The following is a 19,836-nucleotide window of genomic DNA, read 5'->3' as shown; positions in this document are numbered from 1 at the left end:
GAAGGCCTTGCCCCCGAGCTTGTAGGTGGTTGCCTTCTCCATGCCTTCAGAAGGCCTTCCTGCTGTGTGACCTGTGTCCTAACCTCCTCTGCTTAGGAGGATACCAGCCACACTGGATTGGGACCCACCCTAGTGGCCTCATTTTACCTTAATCATTTCCTTAAAGGCCAAATACAGTTATTAATACATTCTGAGGTACTGGGGGTCAGAGTTTCAACACAGGAATTTCGGGGAGACATAGTTCAGCTCACAACAGTCTCAGAGGGCTGGAAAACCACTGAGGGTCCAGAGAAAAGGAATGATATGATCGTGCGTGTATTTTTAAAGATCACACTGGCTTCAGTGAAGGGACAGGATTAGATAGGGGGAAAGCGATAGGGACAGGAGCTGAATTTGGCTGGGCTGTCACAGGTGTCAAAATCAGCGATGCCGGTGGCTCTGACCCATGAAAGTGGATGGGCTTGAGAAACAACTTCAGGGGGAGGCACATGTCCTCCTGATGGAGAGGACATGCTCCTGGTTACGTAAATGGGTGGATGGTGGCCATCTCTGAGCTGGGGAGGATGGGAGGAAGAGGGAGCTTTCACAACTCTGCCTGTCAGGCTGTTTTCCTTTGTGGGCCTCTTCATGAAGACGGCAGTGAACATGCCTTACAGGTCTTGAAAGAAGTGCTGAGGCTAAACTCCCTGTCCCACCCCATCCCTCCTGGACTGTCAGTCCCCCATCACCACCATGACCACAAGCCTGGAGGGACGTGACCTCTAACTGCAGCCTAGAATGCAGTCCACCCCTCGCCGGTGAGCCTTGTCCTGGGCCAGCTGTGGGACTGAGGCAGCGAGCTGGAAGTCAGATGGGCAAGATCAGCCTGGTGGGGTCACAGATAGCCCATGGAGGTCCCATAGGACACAGCCAGGCCGGGCCAGTTACTTATGGCAAGGGTGAGTTTCTCTGGTACAGAGTTTCATCTGTTTCCCCAGGCACAACCTGAGTAGGGGTCATCTGGGCAGCTCACTTTTAGGTAGGACCTCCTCCTCCTACATACTCAGTGAGGGCCCCAGAACCCCAGGCTGCCGTGAGAAGCCTGGAGACAGGCTGCCAGCGAGGGGCTTCACCTGCTAGTGAGTGAACGCTGCGGATGTCATGGCCCAGGCTGTTCCAAATGCCAGTCTTCCCTGTGGCTGTATCTGTGCTGCCCGAGGAGAGGGCCAGGCCAGGCCAGAGCAGGGGCCCTGGCTCTGAGTCCAGGTCTGGGCTTGGGTGCTGGACCACCTTGGACTCCTTCTACGTCCAATGTGGCTAATTGTGTAGGGTCTAAGGGACTTGGGGACAGAAGGGATGGAAGGTGGTGTTAAAGAAAAAGGAAGGGGCTGGGCGCAGTGGCTCACGCCTGTAATCCTAGCACTTTGTAAGGTTGAGGTGGGTGGATCCCTTGAGGTCAGGAGTTCAAGACCAGCCTTGCCAATATGGTGAAACCCCATCTCTACTGTAAAAAAAAAAAAAATTAGCATGCCCCTGTAATCCCAGCTACTCAGGAGGCTGAGGCAGAAGAATTGCTTGAACCCAGGAGGCAGAGGTTGCAATGGGCTGAGATCACTCCAGCATGAGTGACAAAGTGAGACCTTGCCTCAAAAAAAAAAAAAAAGAAGAAGAAGAAGAAGAAGAAGAAGAAGAAGAAGAGGGAAGGGCTTTGTCTGAGCTGCCGGGCCCTGAGCCTTCAGTGGAAGGCAGGGTGGAGGCCCAGCCCTCAGTGAGCTCATGGAGGAGGAAAGGAGGCCAGGGCTCCTTCCTTAGTGAGCTTGCAGTTGCAAGGCAGAGGAAGGAAGCATCCACCTACTGCAGGGAAACAAAACTCCCAGTCCTCAACTGAGCACAGAACAGCAGAGGGTCTATGTGGATCCAAGAAGCCCACAAGGAGGGGAGATGGCTGTAGGGCCTGAATTTCTTCAACAGTCCTTTTATTCCAAGGGAAGGATAACCCCAACTGGTTTTCCCATCAAGTACCCTGCACAGACCACAGCAAAATAGTTTACTCTCTGACCAACGCCCTCCACCCAAGAATGAAACCAGAGCTCCTGGTGAGCCTGGGAATTCCATGAACCTGGCCAAGGTTACCTCTCTTGGCCCGTGGAATTTTGAGCTGAATACTTTCAGAGCACACCCAGGGTCTGGTGCTCGAGAGCCCTGGTGCTTCTCACCAGCCACATTCCTGGGCTCCCTCCTGACACCAGCACAGCCAGGAAGTAGCCACTCTCATTCTTTCTTACCCCAAGTCTTTGGGACCCAGAAGTCTGCTTTTGGCATGCTGGGGGTATCACCCAGAGAGGGGATCTGGGGAGGGGGCTGCACCACATGGTTCATTAGCAAGACACAGCACACCCCCACATATGGGAAGGGTGGGTAAAACTGAGCCCTGGCTTAAAACCCTAGTCTTTTTCCACCCTGAAAATCCAGGGTAGAATCGCCTGGCACCATCTGCATGGCCCCGCTGAGTCAATCTCTGTGTCCTGGTTCTGAGGATATGTGGTGAATGAGGCCTCATCCAGACCCTCCAAGAATCTTTGCAGGGCGTGGTCACTGTGAAAAGCGCTCCTGCTGCCCCTCAGGACAACCCTTCCCATTTAATCGACCACAGAGCAATGGACTCTCTGAAGCCATGGAAAGCAACGCTTAGAGAAAGTTTCCATGGCAGCTAGAAGAAGAAGGCAGGGTCCAGTGCTCCTCTGCCCAGCTCCCTCAGTCCCTGGCCACATTCCCCAGAGGTACAGTCACCCATGCTCTGTCCAGCTTTACCTGGCGGCCCAGCCCTTTCTGAGCCCTTGGCTGCAGTGACACAGGATGCAGAGGGACCACACGCCAGCAAACAGGATGTGTGAGGCCTACTATGGGTTGAACTGTGCCTCTGAAAAGATATGCTGAATCCTAGCCCCCAGTACCTCAGAATATGACTGTATTTGGACACAGGGTTGTTGCAGGCATAATTAGTTAAGACGAGGTCATGTGGGAGTAGGGTGGGCCTTTAATCCAATTAATCCAATATGACTGAGGTCTGCATAAGAAAAGACACACAGGGAGAAGGTGGCCCTATGATGATGGATGGAGGCAGAGACTGGAGTGATACATCTATAGAAGCATCACCATACGGTCAAGGAATGCCAAGGATTGCCGGAAAACACCAAGAGCTAGAAGAGACAAGGAAGGATTCTCCTTATGGGTTTCAGAGGGAGCATGGCCTTTCTGACACCTTGATCTTAGACTTCCAGCCTCCAGAACTGTGAGACAGTAAGTTTCTGTTGTTTCAAGCCACCGAGTCTGTGGTACTTTGTTAGGCAGCCCTAGGAAACTAATACAAGGCCTAAGACCTCAAGTTCCTGTCCCTTGGGAAGGCTCCCCCACCATACAGACACCAGCTGCAGCCACTGTGACCCACAATCACAGTAGAAATCCCTCAAAGTCCTTTTCAAACAATCTTCCCCAGAACATGGTATCAGCTGGCTTTGGGTCTGAATTACAGGCCTGTAGCCACAGCAGAGAAGCTGTACTTCTTCCCAAGCCCTCTGTGATTCCAACTGGACCCGAATTTCAGCCAGCTCTGAGAAGTGGAGTCCAGCTTTCCTTCCCCGCTTCCCTCCTTCTCATTGCTCCAGGGAGCCAGGCTCCCCTACTTGTGGTGAACGTGAGCATCTGGGTACCTGGCACACGTTGTAATGTTCAAAGAGAGATAAGAAGCCAATATCGCTGCGTGCAGCAATGCCTCTGAGAAGTGTGATGTTCCCGTCCCCAGAATCCAGCTCAACCACATCGTTGAAAACGTTGGACACAGCTTTCCCAGTCAGGAGCAGATTGACAAGTTCCTGCAGATGAGAGAAAGGGGAAAGGCTCATCAAGTCTGAATCAGTTACTGAAAGGGTGGAGAGGAGACGGGGGAAAGAGAAAAAGGTTGGAGAAGGAAGGAAAGCAAGGAGGAAGAGAGACTGAGAGCAGAGGAGGCTGTGACTTCAATTTTTCCACAAGCCCTGTGGGAAAGGCACCAACTTTTCTCATCAAGGTAACTCCAGGCACCCACCCACCTTTATTCCACAAGCACTCATTGAGTACCAGCCATTCACAGGACCCTGTCCTATGCTGTAGGCTACTGGAGGCACTGGTGAGAGGGTGAGACATGGCTCTTGACATGCACTTTGCGTCTAGACTGGGGAGTCAGGTGCATGCCTGCACGTTGACTCACAATGCAGGATGTGGCTGGGGCTGTAAAAATGTGTGCATGGAGTACTCTGGAGCCAGATGAATACAAGGCCACATGACCGAGTCAGGGCAACTTTAAGGAGAAGTGACATTTGGGTGAGTCTTAAACGATGTTATTTTTTAAAGAAACCTTTTTATTTTGAAATAATTTTAGATTCAAAAGAAGTTGTAAAAATAGTACAGAGAGTTCCTGTGTACCCTTCACCCAGCTTCCCCCAATGATAACATCTTACATAACCAGAGTACATTATCTCAACCAGGAAACTGACCACGGTGCAGTACCAATAACTAAACTCCAGGCCTTGTTTGAACTTCATCAGTGACGGTGGGGTTTTAACAGGGCAGGGAAAGCCGAGGAAGGTACTTCAGTAGGCAGCAGAACAGAAGCAGAGAGGTAGGAGTAGGAAGCCCAAGTCTGAGTTCTAGCTCTGCCTCTGCCGTCGTCTTACTGTGTGGTATGAGGCATTTGGTGGCCCTGTGACTCAGGCCACACACCTGGTAAACCAACAAGCATGCCAACCTTGGAACTTGGAGACAGTGACATGTGGAGCAACATTCCTCCAGCAGTCACCTGCAACCCATGCCTGCCACATTTTGGTACCAACATGGCTGGAAGGTCCCTTCCTTATACAGGGTAACCAGGGGTCCAACCTCCTGTTAGGAGTGGAGAAAATGGGGCTCACAGGCGGGTTACCCAAGCCACACAGTCCATTAGTGCCAGAGCTGAGCTTTGGCTCTCTCTGTCCCAGGTGACTTCCCTCTTCCCCCAACCCTGTTACTCTCATGGTACTATCTGCCTGGGCACAGATTCAAGACGAAGGGTGGCCTCTAAGGGCCTGCTGAGAAGGAATTTGAGCAAGCCCAGCCCCAGCACTAGGGCAGGCAGGTCTCTCTGTCTCATCCACCTTTTGCCACAGCTGGCACTGCCTGTGAGGCAAGAAGGCAGGCATCACTCCCATGGTGGAACACGTAGGAATGGCCAGAACGGCCCTTGACCAGTGTAAACTCTGGAGGGCAGAGTTTATAGAGGCGTTTTCCCCTGAATTGTGAAAATGACATCAGGGGTTAATAAATCCCTCAGTTAACACCAACACCCCTGCCCCAGTGATAGTAAAAGAGGCCTCCTCTGATGGCCGCAGAGGGACCTCCATTGGAGGGAGATACTAAAGGGGACTTATTGTGTCCTTGTAGAGGAAATGAGACACAAGAATTTGGAGGAAATGTCTGCTGTAAAATACTGCACCTCAGGGGCAGCAGCTGCTGAGAAAGGCACAGCATTTTTCAGGCAAGTTCGAGTTTTCCCATCTGGTTTTTCAAGAGGAATAAAAGGCCCTGCTCCCTGATCTGGGTCTAAAACCTTCCTCATAGCAGGAAGTCTTCTTGAGATGGTGGAGAAGGGGCATCGGGCCTCTCCCTGCTCCTAGACTCAAAAGTCACACAATGGCAAAGCTCAGCAGTCCCTTCCTACTCAGTGTGGTCTGTGAACCAGCAGAATCACCCTCCCTGGGGAACCTGATAGAAACTGAGAATCTCAGGCTTCAGCCCAGACCCACTGAATCTGAGCCTGCTCTTCAACAAGACCCCTATGGGATTCATTCAAAGTGTAAGAAGCCCTGGTCCAGTCCAAATGCCTCTTGTACAAATGAGGAAGCTGACGCGCAGGAGGGGAAAAAGACTGCCCCAGCTCATATTGTGAGTGAAACAGAGAACAGGGCTTGGGACCCAGCCCCAGACTCTGATCTGGGCTCCTCTGCACCCTGCTTGACTGCCCACACCTGGGCAGCATCCTTCTCTGCCCCAGAAAAGGGGAAGCTCCCATGGGGCAGGCAGGTCCCTGGAGTGAGAGTGGGGCTACCCCGGGCAGCCAGAAGAGTAGCCACTTCCCATGAGGCCTTCCTCTAGGGTGGTGGGCAGCAGCCAACCCCCCAGTCCCTCTGTGGGTGCCCTGGACAAACCACGGGCCCCAAGCTTGCCTTGTATGGTGCCCAGGTAGGTTTCCAGAGCTGGAGGTAAGTGAGCCAGGACCCCCAGGACAACTGAGTCCTCAGTTGGACCCAGAAGATGTGCAGCTCTATCCAGCCCATCCATGCTATGCATTGTGGCCCCCCATGTGCTGAGAGCCAGATTTCACTGTGGCCTATGTGGCCACTCTGGGAGGCCTCATCATGGGGAGAAAGGCATGGATAGAAGCCAGGTGTAGAGCTGAGCTCCCAGTTGTGATGTTCACTAGGTAACATCTTGAAAAGGTCCCTTCCCTGGTGTCACCCGAGTGACTGAGAGGATCGATGACAAGCAACTGCTCTCAGGGTCTTCTCTGCCCCTGTGAGGTCCACTGAGGGCCCCTTTGTAACGATGCAGAGGGAAGGGTGGCTATAAAGACAACACCTTGTGCAAACACAGAAGGGGCCAGAGCCATCATCTCCCCAACTGGACCCAGGGTCCCCCGGCCCATGCCTGAGACATTACTCCCCACGTCCTGGGCTCTGGGCTGTGTAGCACTTTGGTCTGAGTTCAGCCTCTTTTGCATCCTCTGCAGCTCTGGGCACATAGATCAGTGCACAGAAACACAGAAAGCTGTCCAGAAACAGACAGGAAACTGAACTCTCTTTCTAGGTCTCCGTGACATGACAGTGAAACCCAGCAGAGGTAGGCATGTGAAAGCCGCGTGGAGAGTGTTGGCAGAGGCAAGAAAGACTTGCCTTTTTCTTGGGCAAGAGGAGGGAGAAGGACACCTCCCTCTCGGAGAGACAGAGGAGGGGGAAGGACCACCTGGGCCCCACAGCGCTCCTGACCTGTGTACAGTAGCCATGTGCTCCAATCAGGTGGCTGGTGGGGACATCAAAGTCCTGGCGGATGCTGGAAAACACAAGAAGAAGCATTGTTAGCACAGCTCTGCCTGACCCAGGTTGCAAACCTCACTAGGTGACCAGGCGCTCCCCTTGGGTTCCAGGCTAAGACCCAGAATTCCAGATTTGGTGGGAACCTGAGTGGTCTGTTCTGTGCCCTCCATGGAGGAGGCTCCCACCCAGAAGGGATGGAGCTAGAGCCCAGGCCTCCTAAAGTAGAGCTCACTGCGTTCTCTGGACAATGGCCTCCACTCCAGTCTCACCAGAGCTCTGCCTACACCAGAGAACAGCAACTGAAGCGTGACACAGAAGGGAGGACCCTGGGTTTGGAATCCAGTGTCCTGAATTCACATCCCAACTGTCACTACCAATGGTGAAGACTGAGGAACCCTCTTCCACCTCTGAGCCTCAGTCTGCCAGCCTGTAAAATGGGAGGAATGCACTCTAATGTTTCCTTGAATTATACAGTAACAGTCACTACCACCTGCTCCTGCACCAGGCACTGTACACATGTTATTCCCTAAAACCCTTCGAGAAAACCAAGCCTCAGAGAAGGGGTGTCTTGCTCAAGGGTGCCCGGCTCTGAGGCCTGTGCCTCCAACCCATGGTACCACTGTGGTTCCACCCTCCGAATGGGGTCCTTCAAAAGGTCCAAGGTGAACACCTCCTTTGCTGAAGACATTCCCCAAACTGAAAGAAATGGGCTGAGCACTGCTAGGCACCGGAACAATTCAGCATCCCCGTAAGCAGAGGTCTGCCACACGTGAGGCAGAACACCCTCCCAAGTCTCCATCCTCCTTCCCGGCTTGCCGTCATGCTAGGAAGCCTGCCATTAGGACATGGTTCCTTTTAGCCACCCCAAGGTAAATCCCTCTGGGAGATGAAAACTGTTGAACGGAGCCCTGTAAGGAGCACACAGGGAAGGAGCTGCTATCTACTCACTGTGCTCAGCAGGTGGCAACTGCAACCCCCAGCCCCAAGTGAAGAGGGAATTCCTGTCTCTATTTTATAGATGTGGGAAGAAGTGCAGAGAAGCTGGCTCTGGGGGGCAAGGTGAGGCCAGGGAGCCTGAGTCCCAGGCCTGTCCCCCTCACTTCTGCACATGACCCTAGGGGGCACACACAGCCCTGGGGGGCACACACAACCCTGGGAGTCACACTTGAACCTGGGGGTCACACACAGCCCTTGGGGGTACACATGACCCACGGGGGTACACACAACCCTGGGGGGCACACATGGCCCTGGGGGGCACACACGACCCTGAGAGGTACACTTGACTCTGGGAGGCACAAATGACCCTGGGGGGGCATACACAGCCACCCAGCACTGTGTCCAGGGCCTGGTCCCCTTCCTTCAAACACACCCCAAAGAGAGAGGCCAGGTGTAAGATTTAGAGAGGCGACCCAGGGGTAGGAAGGGCTTAGCAATCAGAACATTTATTTTTCCTTTCAGTGGAAGAGAAGAGAAACTTGGTCTCAATTTATGCTTTAAATCTAAGCTCTGCCATAAGCCTACAAGCCTAAAATACACGCCTGAGTCTCTATCTGCTTCCAAAACAAGTTTAGAAACTCAAGCTTCACAATACTTGGGGAAAACGCTTGCTTGTGGTTTTTAATAACCATGGCCAAACACGGAAGGTTTATAATCCACATGAGAAGATGAGCTGGGGTTACCCTTGCAGGAGCTTGCAGAGAACCACTAAGGCTTGGGGGTCTTCAGGGAAGGGTGGTTGAGGCTCACCCACCACAGATAGCCCAGCAGGCCTGGGAAGGAGCCAGCTGGGAGTGACTCACAGCAGAGCGTAGCATTCAGCTGGCACCAGCTCAGGCAGAAGAATTGATGGAAATGCTCTCCGCAGCATATACAAGCATCTTCTGAAGAGAAGAAAATAACCTCAAAAGGGTCCTGGAGGGGGGGCGATAAGCATCACTGGCCCCATGCCACCCGGAGCTTTCAGAAGCAGTCCTATCTTTATAAGCTCATAGCCTCGTGTTCACCCAGCGGGCTCGAGAGCCTGCGTCAGCTGGGAGCAGGGGGACAAGCAGAAAGGACAATGGGAGGAAATGGTAATTGCATCCTTAGGTGCAAACACGATGGGAAATTCAGCAGTGCGCTGGAATCTTAAAAGGGAGGAACATCTGCATTTCACATCAGGGTATGAGAGAGAGAGAGACGCCAAGGAGTAGCTTATGGTTTAAGAGATTTACAACTTTGGCAAATCTAGATGCCCAGACCTCCCTCTAGGGGAATTCTCTGGAGAGCTGAGTGTGAGGAGTCCTTGAGTAGAGGAACAACAGCCTCAGCACTGCCCGGAGAGAAGGTAATCCACATGGCTAGTCCCAGCCTGCTGTGTGGCCTCGGTCTCCCCTCCTGCAGGACGAGGGGCCTGGGGAAGATGAGAGGTGTAATGGGATGAACTGTGTCCCCTTACAATTTATATGTTGAAGTCCTAACCTCCAGCACCTCAGAATGTGTGTTTGGAAATAGAGCCTTTTAAGGGGTGACTAAGTTAAAATGAGGCCATTAGGGTGGGCCCTAATCCAATGTGACTTGGAAGAAGAGGAAATCTGGACACACAGAGGGACACCAAAGATGCACATGCACAAGCGAAAGACGAAGGTACCATCTACCACTGTGGTTCCACCCTCAGGATGGGGTCCTTCCAAAGGTGCAAGGTGAACACCTCCTTTGCTGAAGACATTCCCCAAACTGAAAGAAATGGGCTGAGCACTGCTAGGCACCGGAACAATTCAGTATCCCGGTAAGCAGAGGTCTGCCGCACATGAGGCAGAAAACCCTCCCAAGTCTCCATCCTCCTTCCCGGCTTGCTGTCATGCTAGGAAGCCTGCCATTAGGACACGGTTCCTTTTAGCCACCCCAAGGTAAATCCCTCTGGGAGATGAAAACTCTGTTGAACAGAGCCCTGTAAGAAGCACACAGGGAAGGAGCTGTGTGGACCCAGTGAGAAAGTGGCCACCTGCAAGCCCGGGAGAGAGGTCTGACAAGGTACCAACCCTCTGGCACCTTGATCTTGGACTTCTTGCCTCCAGGGCTGTGAGACACGAATGTCTGTCATTATGGCAGCCCTAGAAACCAACACAAGTGGCCTCCAACATCCTTTTAGATTCAGAGCCCTTTCTTCAAATGAAATATTACAGGCAGAAGCCCACTACATGAATCATATGGGCTGAAGGCAGTGTGGAGGCTTGTCCCATCCTTCTCCTCTATCAGCCCCTGGATCTCCAAGGACACGCAGCAACCTAGGAGCAGGGGCCATCTGAGCCACAGCTGTGACTGTCCCTTACCCAGGACTGACTTAACCATCCAGTCTAATGGGTAGCTGTCTCCTTCATGTACTCCTGAGGGCTGGATAGCCCTGGGCCCTCACAGAGTTCTGCACAGCCTGAGGAACCAGGCACCAAGCTGGATGACACAAGCCAGGAGGGGCCAGGACCAGACAAAATGGAAGCTGTCCTACACTGGGGGCCCCTCCAGGGAGCAGAGCTTGCTGGGATTTCAGTCCAACAAGCACAAAGGAGGAGTGGGCTGGACCAGGGGGTGGAAACTCACAGAATAGGCTTGGCTCTGGCTGCCCTAACACCAACCTCCGCAGCATTCTGGGAGCGAAGGGTCAGAACCCTGAACCAAGGGTCTGGGGTGATGATCCAGCCTCTGGGGATGTCTGTATCACCCAAAGACAGAGGAGGAGGAACAGAGAGCTTTGCCCAGGATGTCAGCAAGGTCCAAACCTCCCAACTCTGTCCACCATCTGGAGGTCCCTGAGATGCTATGTTGTATGAAGAAACAGAACAAAGGGGATATCAGGGCTGCGAGAGTTTGCAAGGCTTGGAATTTTGCAGAAGGTAAGATGTATGCCCAGAGAGAGTAGAGAACTGGCCCTGAGTTAGTGACAGACGTCAGCCCAGACTCAGGGCCCTCTGCTTCCCTTCTCCACCTGCCCTCTGTCCATACATCCCAGAAGGCGAAGAGGCTCTGCCACTGAGCAGGCTGCACAGTGCATGGGCCTTGAATCTGCACAGTCTCAGGCACCTTCAAATGCATCTTTCTCTCAAAAGCCTTGTAAAGCCAGGAGAGTAAGACCACCATCTTTGTTTTACTGACGGGGAAACTGAGGTCCAGTCAGTAAAAAGGACTTGTGGTTTTGTGGTCACACAGAGTAGGCAGGACTAGGACTCTGTCCCTAGTACCAACATCACAGTGTCTGCTGTGGCCGGAAATATGGGATGATCAGCCAGGCCAGCCAGCTCGAAGCAAGCCCTGGAGTCCCAAAGCCCTGCCCCTAGCCCCCACCATTGCTGGCTCAGGCACAGCTCGCCCCTTCATCTAAAAGCCTCGCTGTGTGAATCTGGGCATGTGGTATAAAAGTTTCTGAATAAGAAGGAAAATAAGTCCAAGTGGCCTAGAGACCAGGTCCCAGCCTACAGGCACAGCCATTCACCTAACACCAGCGTCCACTTGGCCCCTGACTGGTGAGTGACCTCAGGCATGTCCTGACCTCTCTCAGTTTGTGTCTACACTTAGAAAACCAGAGGACTGGAGCAAGAAACCTCTAGGGGCCTCCTAGGATGTGCACAAGTGTGCCTGGTCCATGACCCTATTGAAAACATCAAGCCCGAAGTAGGCAGTACTTACCCTGGGGAGACCCAACCAGCCATCCCCCCTCCACCTGACCACTAGGGCACCAGGCCCTGGAGGAACCCTGTCCCACCAGGCCAGCTCCTGCTTGCCCTTCCCAGAAACTGACCCTTGACCACACTTTCCCCACCCGCCAGCAGTGACCTCCAGAGATAACAGCCCTTTCGTGGGGTTTATATTGACTTTTAAGGACAACATCAATAGTGTAAGGGCAGCTGTGGTACAACCAAGAGAACTTGGGCTCTAAAGTCAGAGGGCCCTGGTCAAATCCAATTACTGCCGCTTATCAGTTATTTCCTTCTCTGAGCCTCAGTCTCCCTATTTGCAATACAGGCACGATGACCCCTCCTTCTATTAAAGACTGCTGTGAGAACTGAATGAGATGAACTATATAAGGCATTTGGCATTCAGTAAATGTCACTTCCTTTTTCCTACTATAACAACCATAATAACAAAAAACAAAACAAAACAAAAAACAATGACCAAGAGGTCACGATTCCTGCCATCTCAACCACTCATATCACAGCCAAGAACCCAGAATAAACTGAGACCTCCAAGCAGTTGAAATGGAGCTGTGAATATCTGAAGAGGATTTGGATAGAGCGGATATCAACTGTTTTCCCAGGACGGCCAAGAGGGAGTAGGCGATGAGTCAGAGCAAATGGGTGTCAGGCCCCTTCTGCCACCTGCACTGCGTGACCTTTGGTAAATCGCTTTCCATTTCTGAGTCTCCGGTGTGTCATCCCCTGACAGGGATAACAATAATTACCTCAAAGGGCTGTTGCAATAAGGGACTAGACCATACCAGGTCTTGCAAACTGCAGAGTGCCCCACAGGCTAGAGGGTGAAAGTTGTTTCCATTCTCGAAGCAGTAAGAGGAGAGGGCTAGGATGGGAGCCCAGGAGGCAGGGGGAGAGTTGGTGGAAGGCTCTGCAGGACAGAGAAAGAGGGACCTGCAAGGAGGAAGAAGGGAAAGCAGGGGCCCAGGCTCATCAGCAGCTGGCCAAAGCCCTTCCCAAGCTGCCTTCTGCCACCCACCACGTCCAGCTCCTTCCCCCACAGCCAGACCCTCTGCAACTGATCCCTGCAAACCCCCACCAGTGGCCTTTGCCTACTTTGCTCTTGCTGCCTGCCAAAACCCTTCCCACTTATCCCTCAGAGCCCTGCTAAATGTTACCTCCTCTGTAATCTCACTCACCCCAGGGACAGAAATGCCCCATCTCTCCTCCCCTTCCTAAGGATACCCACCAACTGCTTTTCACTCACCTGTCTTGCCTCTCCAGGCGGCAAGGACTTTGAGGGCTAGAACTGGGCTCCAGACCCCGCAGGTGCACAGCAACTGTGCCCCCAAACGACACAAGCCTACCCACACCTACCCCAGGTGACACTGCATGTGAGAAGGGCCCTGGTGGAAGAGCTTCCAGGAGCTGGGAGAGGCAGGTGGAAGTGAGCACCCCACCCACACAGTTGAGGCGGGTCTGGCACAGGAGACCCTTCCAGCAGGTTAATTACCTCTCCCTCCTTCTGAGGCCTGTCCTCTTTCTCCGCACACCTGGCCCTTCGTGAACACGTAGGTAAGGTCCCTGGGTGAGTGGGCAGGGGCAGGAGATGCACATAGGACCAAGGGTCAGGAGACCTCCCAGCTCTTCAGTGGCATGGGTGTGGCCCCCATTCTCAGCTGTGCCAGCTGGGCCCCTCCCATCCAGCTCTCAGGCTTGGTGTCCATGGCAGAATGACTATCCTCACAGCTCAGTGGCTGTGACTTGCCATCTCAGCAGCCTAGGGGTCTGGCCCAGGCACAGCTGGCTTGCTTTAGCCCAGCCCAGGCCAGCTGCACTGGGAGAGGGAAGCAGGTAGTCAAGCACCCAGCTGGTATGGGCCTATCTAGGGCCTCATTTGCCACCTCTCTTTCTAAGTCAGCAGGCACAGCTGAGCAGCTCCTGTTACCTGCCTCCCACAGTCCAGGGAAGACGATGCAGGCACAGGGTCTTAGACTGAGAGCCAGGAGCCTCGGGTGATGCTGCCAGCTGTGCCATTAACTGACCCTTTACTTCTCAAAGTTCCCACACCTGTAAATGAGATAAGGGTTCCAGCCTGTGGGCGCATCCCTTGGGTTGCCACAAGACCACAAAGGCCCAGGATGACAGCAAGGGCCCTTTCCCTCTCTCCTCCACCTCCAGCTCCCGATGAGGCTAAGCCTCCAGATTCAGTCTTCGACAGGGTCAGGGGTCTGCACAGGGTCTCCAGAGGAAGCGAGGCAGAGATCTACAGGACAGAATTTGGCTCCCTGTAAAGGGGCCTGGGGACAGAGGAGCAGGTGGCTCCCAGGGATGGGACCAGGGAGAGACACAAAGTCAGTGGAAGGAAGTGCAGTCTCAGTGGCGGGCCCACTATTTCCATGACACTGGCATCCATGCCCCCGTGGGTCCACCTTCCATTGTCACCTTGGTCTCTTGAGACATTGCTGAAAATCTTCATTAGTGGGGCCTCTGCCCTAATCTGAATCAGTGTTAAAGTTGGGCTGGAGTTTTTTGAGGAAGTTCCTCTCCTCCTGTTTCCCAGCTAAGCTTCAAACTGTCTTAGCACGCTGGGTAGGAAGGACACTTATCCATCCCACCCTGCCTCACATGTGACCTGGGGGAAGACTCAGGTGAGAGAGGGCAAGTGAGCCACAAAGCCGAGGTGTCTGTGCAGAGATGGAGGCCCAGTGGTCAGGCTCCTGGTCTGGGTGGCTCTGTTCACACCTCATTATTCTGGGCTGGCAGAGGCTCAGCAGAGTCCCAGGTAAGCTGACGAGCATCCCGTGGACCCCTCCCATTCAGAACAGCACATCTGAACCTCCAAGAACCTGTGATTCTCAAGGGGAACAGCCCCTGTTCACATCTCACCCCACGAACCACCCACCGCGTGATTCCCCCTAGAGGGTCTCTGACGGGGTGAGCACTGCCCACACTTGCTGGAACAGAAAGCTTGGTGATCTCTTTTCTCCATTACTGAGAGGAGCCTGGGGGCCTCCATGAAGGCCCAGCCCACCCTAAACCCACATCAGCTCTCCTGTTCTCAGATACTTGTTTCCTGACTCTGCCCTATCCTTTTGCTAGCAGATGTCACGGCCTTCTCTGGGTGGTGACTGCCTTTTGGGGATACCCCATGTCCATACGCCTGTGATGGTGCAGCCCAGGCCTGGCCATGGCAATCACACCAGGAATGGCACCCAGCACCCAGCAGGCTGAGGAGCTGCTGGAGAAGGGCTCCCTTGAGCCCACCGTGCAGGAGGACCTTCCTGAGAATACAGCTAGGACAGAGGAGCCAAAAGTGAAGAGACAAAAGAACAGACACCAACTCCCAAAGACAATGTCTGGGTTCCTGGATCCAGCCCCTCTTAAAGCCTGGGTTTCTGATAGGAATCAGTCAGTAGCTTTGTTTCTGCTTACACTGGCTGGGAATTGAGCTTCTGTCACTGTCTTTCCAACCAACACTCACAGTGGCTTTTGTTTCAGGACTGTTTGTACAAAGGAATAAACTATTTTGTTGCTGCCATTGCTTTTAATCTCTTGAGGAGAGTTACGAAGAGCCACAGGGAGACATAGTGTGGGTCCTGCCCAGTGTCATCCCTCACCCTCAGCACCTAGCTTGTGCTGTTCGAAAACTTTCAGCAAATGACAAGCTATCACCTCTTCCGGACTTTCAAGACTGCCTTTGAGAAGCTGAAGTTGCCGCTGTAATGAAGGCCAAGAATCTACTGTATGAAAAGGTTTTCATCCCCACTGGATCTTCTCAAGGCCTCAATGACCTGGCCAGGCCTGTGCTCCACTGAGGCACTGGAGCAGCCCGTGCTCAGTGCTGCCCAGGTCTGGTTCAGAGCTGGCCCTGACCCCAGGACCCTGAGCATCCCTGGGGCTTGCAAGAGCTCCCTGGGGAAAGTTCTAGCCATGCGGTTTGAAAAGCAGCAAAGCTCTGTGAGCATGAAATCCTGCATGAGATTTATCATAAGTAATTCGAGATCTTAGAAAAGAAAATAAACAGCTTGAAGTCAAGTGGGAAAAAAACCTTCACAAGGCTTTGCACACAGCCTGGGATAAACCAACCTCAAAGGTCTGTTTCTCGACTGCTCTTGAGGCCTCTGACAATGAAGTGTCCAGGCAGGCAGTGGTCAGCAGCACTCAGCTAGGTTTACATCTGCCCATGGTGTCCTCACCCTGGCTCCGGTCTGGGTTAGGAATGGCCAACAGACAAGAGGCACTGACTTTGGTGCAAGGGCCAAAGAAGAGAAGCCTCCAGTGCCCAAGCATGAGTCAGAGAACCCTCACCAGGAGGGAGGGACCACCATGCCCTCTCTATCACACATCACAATCACATGCACATGTACATAATCAAGTCACCCTTCACACAATCTCAAACACAACCACCAACACCCATGTCATCTCACACCTGGCCATACAGCGTCACCAGTCTCTCCCATCCACACACACACTATCACACCACCACAAATGTACACATACACACGCTGTATTTGTAAAGAACTGGCTGGGTTTTCCCAGCCCACCACTCTGCTTCTCTTGAGCTGAACTACAATTGGTCCTGGAGACTCAGCTGTCTCTTTTTGCTATCAGGACATGTTTTCAACTGCCCAAAGTGGTAACAGATTGCCCTGAAATGGCATCAGAGGATTCTTTGGCAAAGCTGAATCTGAACCCCAGAGCAGGAAGGCCCTTGGCGATCATCTGGTCCTGAGGTTTTTAAGCTGTGTATGCAGAGCTGGGGTTTCTCCAAAGGGGGGGTCTCAGGGGCCATGGCTGGACAGCAGGGGTTGGTACTGGATTGGGAGGCTGGGGAGGGGCAGCAGGGACCTCTCCCTCCCACCTCTGCTGCTCTAATCGAAGTCATTCTGCTGCATCTGCTTCACACAGTGAGCTTGAGAATAAAGCTTATTTGGGTAAACAAAATCAGATTTTGTTTTCATTACAAACATAGTTTAAAAAGCACCAGCCCAACCCCTCCTGTTAGATAAAGAACCCAAGGCACAGGCTGGGTCAGTCACATGGTTGTCGGTGACTGAGGTGCGCTGAGGACCTAGGTATCCTGGTGCTACATTGTGGCCAAGGAGTGCCTTCCTGTGACTTGCCACCCCACTGGGCTTCCCTGGACAAACCTAATGGTGCCTGAGGTGGATGGCATTTGTACCCAAGTGTCCAAGTGTCTGTAGAGAAAGGCCTTTGCTGGCTGCTAGCCCCGGAGGCAGCAGGCAGAGGTGGGATTCCAGTCCCAGAACTGTTATCATTGCCCTACAAATCACTGCAAACCTTCAGCAGAGCCTGGTATCCCTCAGAGAGCCAAGGCTGGAGGTGCTGGGATGCAGGGAGCACCGCTGGAGTGCAGTGTGACTGGCACGTGAGAGGAGCAGGCTGTTCTGGGGACTACCCTCTGGAAGGCCATAGAACGGCTTATTCACAGGCACACTCCCACATGCAGGAATGCTAGCACATTATCTGAAATAATTTCAGTGTGGCTGTCTCATGGGATCTGGGCAGCACCATGACTGCCCAGGCTATTCCCATCGTTGCTGGCATTCCTGTCTTTCCTCTTCAGAAGTCTCCCCCGGGCCGCAGGTGGGGTGCAAGGGTTAGCTCCACTCAGATGCCCACATCTCCTGCAACCCCTCGGGTGGAAGCATGCAGTAGTCAGGAGGGAACACTGATCTGCAGGAGCCCCCAGGCAGCACAGGCCTCCCAAAGCCTGCCCTGATCCTCACTTGAAGCCCTCAGTTTAACTAAAAGCTTAACTAAAGTTATCTTGAACTTGAACAATCAGAGAGAGTTGGGTGTCTTCTCAAGTACACCTCTGCACTGCACGACCCTGGGCGGGGCGTGGCCCCACTGCCCCTCCTCACCCCTCCAGTGGCACTCAGCACAGGCAGCTCTTGGTTGCTCTGGACGTGCCTGCCAAGGGTGTGTGTCACTGCAGAAGCCCCGTCGGGAACTGCTGGACATCCCTGTGGCTGTGCCTATGGAGATGGCAGCACGGCCTCCCCCGCAGGGCCCCAAGCCAAGGGCTGCAGGCAAGAAAAGACAAGAAGGCACACAGAGGCATCTGAGCTCCTGGGATAGGGTCGGACCAGCCGTGGCCATTATTCCCGGCTTGTACCCACCAGGAGCTGTGCTAAGCACAGCTACATCTTGTGAAGCAGGAATTCTCACTCCCACTTTAGAGGAAGAAACTCCAGCTCTATTCAGAGGAGTAGAGAGTCAGGCCTAAAACCAAGCAACTTTTTCCAAAGTTCAGGTTTTCAAACAGCAAACCCAAAGAGCCAGCTCTGGGGCCAGATGGCCTGGGTGGGGCCCAGGGCCACCAGTTTTACTTGCTGTATAATCTCGAAGCCTACTCACCTCCCTCAGCCTTGCTTCCTCCTCTGAAAAATAGGGATGGTGAGAGCACTCACACAGCGGTGCCCACCTAACAGGGCTGCTGTGGACTCGATGTGTTTGTGTGCAAAATGTTAAGGCAAAGGGCCTGGCACACGGGAAGCTTCACAGACGCTATCCTTACCACTGGCAATGAGACCTGCCTACACATTGTCATCTTAGGAGAGGGGAAGGGGAGGCCACAGGGTAAGACGCAGCCCAAGGCATGCCTGCCTGCCTGCCTGGCTCCAACACCACAACAGGGCTCTACTTGGGTCCTCTGGGAGACAGAGGTCCATACTGCCCCAGGGGCCTTGACCATCTGCCTGCAGGACCCAGGGAAGGGCCTCAGATGTCCTGGAAGAACAGCTGGACTATGTGTCTGTGTGTGTGTCCATGTCTTTGTGAGTTTTTGTGTGTCTGTGTGTGTGGCCATGTATGCACATCTGTGTATCTGTGTGTATTCATATTTGTGTTTGTGTATGCGTGTTGGCAGGGGTGTGACCTCAGGCCCATAAGCATGAGGCTGTGCGGGTCCAGCAGGGCAGCCTTCCCCACACTAATTCCCCACAGGTGCCCAGCTTGACTGGAAAGGGTAGGGAGGGGGAAGAAGCAGCCCTAGTCCCCCAGCTCTGCACAACATGAAGGCTGGCCTGGGCATGGAACCCTGAAGCCCCTTTCAGAGGGACAGGGCTACATGCAGGAGCATGCAGGTAACAAGGCGCCCACTCCCAGGCTGCCCCGGTGACCACCAGAACAGACACACTCGAGCACAGAGCCCTAGACTCCCAGAGCCAGAGGGCCCCCACACGGATGGGGGCGCTGAGACTGGCATCATTGAGCCTGGCCCTCCTGAGAGTGCAGCTTCCCCTCAAGGAGACCTGGAGACCTGGAGACTCCCACCCAACCCGTCAGCCCAGGAATGAGCCAAACCAGGAGCAAACCCAGTCCTGGGGAGAAGGTGGTGCAGCTTATGGTCTCCATGCACGTGAGTCCACGCCAGGAATGAATCATATCATTATGGCAGGATTAGAAGTTGGAAAGCGCTGTGCGCTCACACGCATTTAATAAGGTCAGAAGCAGCAAGCAGCAGGCAGCCTGGCACACGAGGTCACAGAGCCCCCACTGTCCTCCCCCGAATCCACAGCAGAGGCCCCTGGAAACAGGGAGGGCGCCGACCAGACCCAACCAGGCCAGGAAAGAAGTGTCTCCTGCTGCAACCTCCCACCCCTGGGCACCGCAAGGTTACTCACCCTACCTCCCCACTTCCCAGGGCCCACCTGCTGAGAGCTGTTCCCAAGTCCTCCCACCATGCACCCCTCAAAGTAAGATTCACTCTCCCAGGACTCCAGGCCTCCAGGGTTCTGTCCTCTGCTTGAAAGAGAATGGGGCAATCGATTGTACTTTCCACAACCATTCATGCGCTCTTAATCTGCTATACTTCCTGGTGACATGCCCAGGTGACAAATACAAAGAGGCCTAAAAAGCTCCTAGTAATGAGTTTCATGGGTAAATTCCAGCTGTGGGGCAGGCTGGGGGGCCATGTTTCATCCGATACAGACTCATCCTAGAGACCCTGCCAACAGGGGTCAGGCAGGGGAGATTAGGACAAGCCACCCTGCCACCTCTCCCTGCCTCTAGGGCCTACTAGCCACTGCCCACTCACCACCGAGGATGCCAGTCTTGTCCTC

The 19,836-nt window shown here is 53.6% G+C and overlaps 1 protein-coding gene across 1 annotated transcript in view; it reads right to left on the bottom strand.

Moving 5' to 3' along the window:
- Positions 1-19,836, bottom strand: part of MINDY4 (MINDY lysine 48 deubiquitinase 4) — a 131,687-nt gene that overhangs the window by 13,456 nt on the left and 98,395 nt on the right. The window contains 2 exon segments of the mRNA XM_009203158.2: positions 3,690-3,851; positions 7,035-7,098. Of these exon segments, the coding sequence (XP_009201422.2) occupies positions 3,690-3,851; positions 7,035-7,098 (226 nt within the window).

The sequence above is a fragment of the Papio anubis genome, chromosome 4 (assembly GCF_008728515.1).
Source record: "Papio anubis isolate 15944 chromosome 4, Panubis1.0, whole genome shotgun sequence".
Lineage (NCBI taxonomy): Eukaryota > Metazoa > Chordata > Mammalia > Primates > Cercopithecidae > Papio > Papio anubis.
Note: the sequence above shows the minus strand (reverse complement) of the source record. Positions and strands in the feature narration are given on the sequence as shown.